Source organism: Gambusia affinis, linkage group LG18, assembly GCF_019740435.1.
Source record: "Gambusia affinis linkage group LG18, SWU_Gaff_1.0, whole genome shotgun sequence".
NCBI lineage: Eukaryota > Metazoa > Chordata > Actinopteri > Cyprinodontiformes > Poeciliidae > Gambusia > Gambusia affinis.
This window is the reverse complement of record NC_057885.1, coordinates 25,167,002-25,175,600: the sequence shown is the minus strand read 5'-3', so window position 1 is coordinate 25,175,600 and position 8,599 is coordinate 25,167,002. Positions and strand designations below refer to the sequence as shown.

The window sequence follows — 8,599 nt, the reverse complement described above, 5'->3', positions numbered from 1 at the left end:
TATGGGGTACCGGGCTCCTTGATACGGGCTGTCAGGTCCCTGTAGGACCGGTGTCAGAGTCTGGTCCACATTGCCGGCAGTAAGTCGGGCTCGTTTCCGATGAGAGTTGGACTCCACCAGGGCTGCCCTTTGTCACCGATTCTGTTCATTACTTTTATGGACAGAATCTCTGGACCAGCCAAGGTGTTGAGGGGATCCGTTTTGGTGACCTTAGGATCAAATCTCTGCTTTTTGTGGATGATGTGGTTCTTTTGGCTTCATCAGGTCGTGATCTGCAGCTCTCACTGGAGCGGTTCGCAGCCGAGTGTGAAGCAGCTGGGTGAGGATCAGTGCCTATTGTAAATAGACCTACAGCTACAACCACCTGTCATTTTAGTTTAGCTTAAGCTACAACACTCCTGTTGATATATTTGCCTTACAGAAATGAAATAAGGGATGTTCACCATGGTGGGGGGCTGCAGACGTGGTTCACTGGATTTTATGGCTGAAAAAATAAAATATCAACGGTGCATCATGGGTTGAAGTTGCTAAACATTGGACTGCATTCAGAATAACATCAACATGTAGAATAAGCTTTAAATAAGCAAGTGTGAAAAATATTTGTTAAAAGTAACAAACTCAAGAACTGAGTAACTGATCTTAAAATGATTTAATATTTTAAATTCATGTTAGCCAAAAGTAAATTCTGTGAAAATGCTGGTAATTTAAAGATCAATACCAAAATATTTATACAAATAAATTCTGGGTTCAGAAGCTGGTTCTGGACCAGAATCACCCTGGAGGCCAATTAAAGAATGAAATAAAAAATAAGACAATATTTCATTATTTAACCAAAGAGTCTGTTGGGTCAGAACCGCCTGCAGGTCTGTTCTGTTCTGATGCTTTGGTTAGCATGTTAGCATGTAGCTTTCATCCTTATAGCCTGATAGGAAGGCAGATTATCAAAATTAATAAAATAACAGTAAAATAATATTAACCACCAAACACTGTATAAATATAAACATTTTCTACACAGAAAGACCCAACAAACTTTTATAATGTAGGAGAAAAAAAGAGTTTCTCTTCACAATATGTATTTATTTACTATTAATATGTATTATTAATCTATTAGTATAATTTATTTAAATGGTCATTTATATTATTTTGGCTAAAACTATTACACATGAAAAAATGTATCATCAAAACAACATCCTGAGCAAATATTCAAATATATTAATTTACTAAAATCACAATAAGAAACTGAATCAGAAAAATGTTCTGGACCATTTCAGCCTCAGGAGACGCTGATGTTCTGGTTCTTAATGTTCTGGTTCTCCATGTTCTGGTTCTTCATGTTCTGGTTCTTCATGTTCGGGTTCTTCATGTTCTGGTTCTCCACATTCTGGTTCTTCATGTTCTGGTTCTCCATGTTCTGGTTCTTCATGTTCTGGTTCTCCATGTTCTGGTTCTTCATGTTCTGGTTCTTCATGTTCTGGTTCTCCATGTTCTGGTTCTCCATGTTCTGGTTCTTCATGTTCTGGTTCTTCATGTTCTGGTTCTCCATGTTCTGGTTCTTCACGTTCTGGTTCTCCATGTTCTGGCAGGTTGTTGTTCAAACATTTAAATCTATTGAATCTTTATTGACCTCGATGTTTGATGGAACCAGAACGTCTCCAAACGGTTCTGGTTCAGGAGAATTTAAAGAATCAGAGAAAATCTCAGTAAAATCAGTTTGTTGGATAAATTCTGACCAAGATGAAGAACAGAGTCATTAAACTGACAGAAGCTTTTATTCTGAAATTCAACCTGAAATCATCAGAAATAATAGTTAGAAATATTTTAATATTTTTAGTTTAAAATGGGATGAAAAGTAAAGAAAATGATTTAAGATCCTGATTTAAAGAGTCGCTGCTCCTGAAAAACTAAATAAAATGAATTCAAACACAAAACAGAAGAAAGTTTTTAATTTATCAGGTTTTATTGTTATGAAGCACATTTTGGCATTTTAGCAAACAAGTTAAACAAAACAAATAAAATTCACCTGAAAATGAATTTAAAAACTAAAACTGACAAAATGAAAAAGTATCAAACTTTCTGAGTTTCTGTTTGAGGATTTAATTTTTGGAAAATCTGGATTTTTTCCCACTTTTTGTTTTTCTGTAGTTCAGAGTGAAATCGGCTCTCAGAACCAAGCAGGATGTTTTAGTTTGGATTTAGTTTGAATTCAGGTCGACTCCCTGAAGGGAAGAAATAAATCAGTAAAGAAACAAAGTTTTACAAATATTTTATATTTTTATTTTAAACTAAAAAAAATCTATAAAATCTGGAAACTGATTTGGTCTGAAAATTAAAAGTTATTTTCCAGCCAAATTAATAGAAACACTGTTTATCCATGGAGTCCAGCAAATTAAATATTTATGATTAAATAAATATTGATTAACCTTCAGTACCAATCAGTTCATCTGTTATTAGTGATCAGCTGAGAGAAATCAATAAATCAATAAGTCAAATGATTATTAATTTGATTCTGCAGATTCAGGAAACATCCAATAAACTGAGTCAAATTTAAAATAAAAAATATTTTTTCATCCTGAATGAAAATAAAACCAGCAGAAAAAAACTCAGAAAAATCCAGATTAACTTTAAAGCGCCGAGCAAAATGTAAAATATTCATCTAAATATTTAATATTCATCTAAATATTTAATATTCATCTAAATATTTAATATTCATCTAAATATTTAATATTCATCTAAATATTTAATATTCATCTAAATATTTAATATTCATGTAAAGATTCACAAGAAATAAAAAACACAAGCAGATTATTCTAGTAGATATACAAGCATAGAATATGAACACTGTTAATAGTAACATGTATAGAAAAACTCATTCTAGATCTTCATGTCTGACTAAATATATTGATTAATTATTAGTGATCAAATTATTTCATGATCTTTTGGTAATAAATTAGATCAGAGGTTTTAGATCAATGTGGAGAATTAAAATTAAACTTTTGTCTTTAAATTCACTTTAACATGAAAGTAAAATGTAACAAATGAATAAAATGATATAAAATATTTCAGTCAGAAATTAAAACATTTAATGAGCAGAAATCTGTAAATATGTTCAAATTCTGCATTTTATGTAAAATAACAGTTTAAGGTGTTAGTAGGTTTTTACTTTTACAATCAAATTCTGTTTAAAATAAAAAGTGAAATAAAGAAGCTTCTATTATTTATAATGAAAACATTAATAAGGCAGGATTCATATAGAAACCAGATGGACGGTTTAGGATGATTCTCAGAGTCAGATTATATATATTATGATGGTGATGATGATGATGATGATGATCAGGAGGTTCTGGGTCAAACTGAACTGTTCTTCTCTCTGATGGATCCAGTTCCAGTTCCAGTTCCAGTTCCAGTCTTTAACTGTTTCCTTCAGTTCCTTCAGATTCTCATTCTGTCATCAATAATCAATAGTGATCAATAAGAGGCTGCAGACTGGACCAGAGGACCAGGAAGTTTCCTCTGTTGGTCCATCAGAACCTTCACTGAGATCGGCTCTGATCCAAAGTCTGACTGGATCAATAACCAGAGATTGATCAACCTGATCAGACTGATTGATAATCCATTAGAGGATCGGTAGGGTTGCTTCTGGTCCTGGTGTCCTCTGGTTGGTTCTGGACTGTCCCTGATGAGGAGACAGAGGACAGTTAGAGAGAATCCAGCAGCATCAGGATCCAACCAGATGTTGGTAAATGAATCAATGAATCAATGAATCAATGAATCAATGAATGTGAACTCATTAAATCAGACTCCAGAGCTCTTCTCTCTACATTCACTCATTCATCCAATGAAGTGCTGAGCTACTGCAGCAGCTGCAGCTGCTCTGGTGGCTACAACACATTAGCATCAGTCTGACAACGGTCTAGTCAAAGCACAAGAGGAGAGACAGACTGAGCTGGATTAGAACTGGCAACCCGTCAATTACAGAACAAAGCCTGACTATTGAGTATTGATCAGTGCTACTTATTGATCAGAGCCTGAAATCCTGATCACATCCTGATTCATGGTGAACGTCCTCAGTGAGGTGGAGGATTTATTCTCTCTGGGTGGAGAAGGACGGAGGTAGAACTTCCTAGAACCTGATGATTCTCTGTCTACCTTCCTGGTTGTCCTTCCTGCTGCTCTCTCTCCTCTTTTTATCATTTCCTCTGATTCATCTCTTCCTACCAACAGAACCAGAACCAGAACCAGTCGGTTCTCCTGGAAGAACCAACCAGAACCAACCTGGACCTCTTCCTCCTGCTCTGCTTCCTCAGCTTCATCACATTGACCTTTGACCTTCTAATCAGTCAACCATCACTATTGATCAGAACCAATCACCTGATTGGAAAAATACATTTAAACCACTGACCTTTGACCTGGAGCTGAACATCTTTCATCATCAAGATGGTTCCCTCTATGTAGACGGTGCAGGTGTACTTCCCAGTGTCTCTCTCACTGGGCCATCTGAGAGTCAGACTGAGGTTTTTATTCTCCAGCAGGTTTTCATCCATCTTGGTTCTGGTTCTGTAGAACTGGTTCTTTTCTCCAGGATGATCAGAACCGTTCGGATACACATGGACCAGATCATGTGATCCGTCCCTCCACTCCACTCTAACGTCTTCATCCAGATCCTCTCTGATTCTCCAGGGCAGCAGGACAGACTCCACCCCTGGTTCCACCTCCACCACCTGTTGGACTGAGAGACAACAGAGGACAAGATGAGTTGGACAGACAGCAGCAGCTCTGAGGACATTTCCTCTGACTGGAACCAGTCCAACATGTTGGACTGGTTCCAGTCTGAAATGTGTCCCATGTCTCCACTGGTGTCTCTGCTGAGTCCAACCAGCAGCAGGTGGACAGAACGTCCTCAGTGAGGACAGCAGGAAGCTGCAGACTGGAACCAGCAGCAGCTGGACTCTGGTCCATCATTTGTCCTGGACCTCTTCCTCCTGCTCTGCTTCCTCATCTTCATCACATTGACCTTTGACCTTCTAATCAGTCAACCATCACTATTGATCAGAACCAATCAGTTGATTGGAAAAATACATTTAAACCTCTGACCTTTGACCTGGAGCAGAAAATCTTTCATCATCAGGATTGTTCCCTCTCTGTTGAAGACTCTGCAGGTGTAGATCCCTGTCTCTCTCTCTTTGGGCCATCTCAGAGTCAGACTGAGGTTTTTATTCTCCAGCAGGTTTTCATCCATCTTGGTTCTGTTTCTGTAGATCTGGTTCTGTTCTCCAGGTTGATCAGAACCGTTCTGATACACATGGACTATCCTTTTGTATTTATCCTTCCACTCCACCTTAACGACTCCATCCAGATCCTCTGTGATTCTCCAGGGCAGCAGGACAGACTCCACCCCTGGTTCCACCACCACCTCTAGGCCTGAGAGACAACAGAGGACAAGATGAGTTGGACAGACAGCAGCAGCTCTGAGGACATTTCCTCTGACTGGAACCAGTCCAACATGTTGGACTGGTTCCAGTCTGAAATGTGTCCCATGTCTCCACTGGTGTCTCTGCTGAGTCCAACCAGCAGCAGGTGGACAGAACGTCCTCAGTGAGGACAGCAGGAAGCTGCAGACTGGAACCAGCAGCAGCTGGACTCTGGTCCATCATTTGTCTCCAGTTGGACTCGAACTGGCAGACAGACGAGGACACGTCTCCATGGAAACCAGCAGAGGACAGGCTGCTCCGTCTCTTCAGTGAGGACCAATCAGAGGACAGGAAGCAGAACTTCACGACTTCCTGTCCTCTGTTGGAGACAGAAGGTCCAGTTGGACTGAGGCCGGTTCTGTCTGGGTTCTGGTTCTGTCCCACATGAGGACGTCCTTCAGTCCACATGGACATGAAGCTCTGAGTTCTGGACGGGTTGATGGAGCTACTGGACCTGCTGGTTCTGGAGCCGAGCAGAGATCCAGAACCTTCACCTGGACCTGGAGGTTCTGGACCTCTGATGCCTGGTTCTGAAGGGATCCAGGGTTCTGATGGAGGTCATGGGTTAAATGGTTCAGAACCAGAACCAGCTAAATGTCAATGAGAACCGACCAGAACCAGAACTGATCCAGTTCAAACAGAGAGAAAAGATGGAACTGGTTCTGATCCAAACAGTTCCTCTAAAAGTACATTTAAACCACTGACCTTTGACCTTCAGCCAGACGTCTTTCATCATCAGGACGTCTCTGTCTCTGTTATAAACTCTGCAGGTGTAGATCCCTCTGTCTCTCTCTCTGGGCCATTTCAGAGTCAGACTGAGGTTTTTATTCTCCAGCAGGTTTTCATCCATCTTGGTTCTGTCTTTGTAGATCTGGTTCTGTTCTCCAGGCTGATCAGAACCGTCCTGATACACATGGACCATCCTTTTGTATTTATCCTTCCACTCCACCTTAACGTCTCCATCCAGATTCTCTGTGATTTCCCAGGGCAGCAGGACAGACTCCACCCCTGGTTCCACCTCCACCTCTGGAACTGAGAGACAACAGAGGACAAGATGAGTTGGACAGACAGCAGCAGCTCTGAGGACATTTCCTCTGACTGGAACCAGTTCAACATGTTGGACTGGTTCCAGTCTGAAATGTGTCCCATGTCTCCACTGGTGTCTCTGCTGAGTCCAACCAGCAGCAGGTGGACAGAACGTCCTCAGTGAGGACAGCAGGAAGCTGCAGACTGGAACCAGCAGCAGCTGGACTCTGGTCCATCATTTGTCCTGGACCTCTTCCTCCTGCTCTGCTTCCTCATCTTCATCACATTGACCTTTGACCTTCTAATCAGTCAACCATCACTATTGATCAGAACCAATCAGTTGATTGGAAAAAAAACATTTAAACCACTGACCTTTGACCTTTAGCTTGACGTCTTTCATCATCAGGATGTCTCCATCGCTGTTATAAACTATGCAGGTGTAGATCCCTCTGTCTCCAAATGTGGGCCATTTCAGAGTCAGACTGAGGTTTTTATTCTCCAGCAGGTTTTCATCCATCTTGGTTCTGGTTCTGTAGATCTGGTTCTGTTCTACAGGCTGATCAGAACCGTTCTGATACACATGGACCGTTCTGTATCTCTCATCCTTCCACTCCACCTTAACGTCTTCATCCAGATCCTCTGTGATTCTCCAGGGCAGTTCGACAGACTCCACCCCTGATTCCACCTCCACCTGTTGGACTGAGAGACAACAGAGGACAAGATGAGTTGGACAGACAGCAGCAGCTCTGAGGACATTTCCTCTGACTGGAACCAGTCCAACACGTTGGACTGGTTCCAGTCTGAAATGTGTCCCATGTCTCCACTGGTGTCTCTGCTGAGTCCAACCAGCAGCAGGTGGACAGAACGTCCTCAGTGAGGACAGCAGGAAGCTGCAGACTGGAACCAGCAGCAGCTGGACTCTACTACTACTACTGGACCTGCTGGTTCTGGAGTCGAGCAGAGATCCAGAACCTTCACCTGGCCCTGGAGGTTCTGGACCTCTGATGCCTGGTTCTGAAGGGATCCAGGGTTCTGATGGAGGTCATGGGTTAAATGGTTCAGAACCAGAACCAGATAAATGTCAATGAGAACCGACCAGAACCAGAACCGATCCAGTTCAAACAGAGAGAAAAGATGGAACTGGTTCTGATCCAAACAGTTCCTCTGGTTGGGCTCTAAAAGTATATTTACACCACTGACCTTTGACCCTTAGCCAGACGTCTTTCATCATCAGGACTTCTCCATTCTTGTTATAAACTCTGCAGGTGTAGATGTTCTCGTCGCTCTCTTTGGGCCATATCAGAGTCAGACTGAGGTCTCCAGTCTCCAGCAGGTTTTCATCCATCTTGGTTCTGGTACTGGAGATCAGGTTCTGTTCTCCAGACTGATCAGAACCGTTCTGATACACATGGACCACATCATCATTTCTGTCCTTCCACTCCACTTTATCCACATGCAGGAAGATTCTGTATTTAATGAACCACAGGCGATGTGGGACTTTAAATGGCAGCTTGACAGACTTCTCCCCTGATTCCACCTCCACCACCTGTTCTGGATCTGAGAGACAACAGAGGACAAGATGAGTTGGACAGACAGCAGCAGCTCTGATGGTCTCCTGACCGTCTCCTCTCTGTCTCTGTGTCTCCTGGACTCTGAGGACAGAGACGTGTGTCTGTGTCTCAAGAGGAACCAGCTGCAGCAACACACCAAGTTCTGCTCCATCCTCACCGACTCTTTAGTTTCTGTTTGTCCTCAAGCTCAGTGGTCCCCAACCGTTTCATTACCGCAGACCGGTCAAGACTTAGCAATTTTGCTGTGGCCCGGAGGGTGAGGGGTGATGTTGGGGGCTTGGGGAGAGAAACCATCAGATAATGCTTCTGCATGTTGGTGTTCCCGCTAAAGCCTTTTTTTCGACAATCTTCCAACGTCCTGCAGTGTGTGGCGTGTTACTTGGTGGTGTGTTGAATATTTCCGATCTAAAATCAGGCATATTCAACATCGTCTTGGCCAGATTATCTCAGTTTATGGGGTTTTCCCTGACTGAAACAGCCTGTTGAATGTGACAAGTAGCCAATCAGAGCATGGTGACGTAAGAACAGAGGAGA

General features: G+C 41.9%; 1 protein-coding gene across 1 annotated transcript; it reads right to left on the bottom strand.

The window, feature by feature from the left end:
* Positions 1-2,123: 2,123 nt before the first annotated feature.
* Positions 2,124-7,839, bottom strand: LOC122820122. Its single transcript, XM_044097296.1, has 5 exons — positions 7,695-7,839; positions 7,168-7,193; positions 5,092-5,392; positions 4,400-4,726; positions 2,124-3,673 (listed from the first exon to the last, which is right to left on the bottom strand). Exons 1-5 carry the CDS (start codon positions 7,837-7,839, stop codon positions 3,594-3,596), a joined length of 879 nt encoding a protein of 292 aa, XP_043953231.1. The 3' UTR covers positions 2,124-3,593.
* Between the last annotated feature and the right edge of the window lie 760 nt (positions 7,840-8,599).

Excerpts from the sequence above, each read along its gene's own strand:
- LOC122820122 (XM_044097296.1), bottom strand. The coding sequence starts at position 7,839 with ATGGATGAAAACCTGCTGGAGACTGGAGACCTCAGTCTGACTCTGATA. Across the intron at positions 5,393-7,167 it reads AGGTGGAGGTGGAATCAGGG|GTGGAGTCTGTCCTGCTGCC; the intron begins GTGGAGTCTGTC and ends GTGGAACCAGGG. Across the intron at positions 4,727-5,091 it reads TTTTCTGCTCCAGGTCAAAG|TCCAACAGGTGGTGGAGGTG; the intron begins GTCAGAGGTTTA and ends GTTGTCTCTCAG.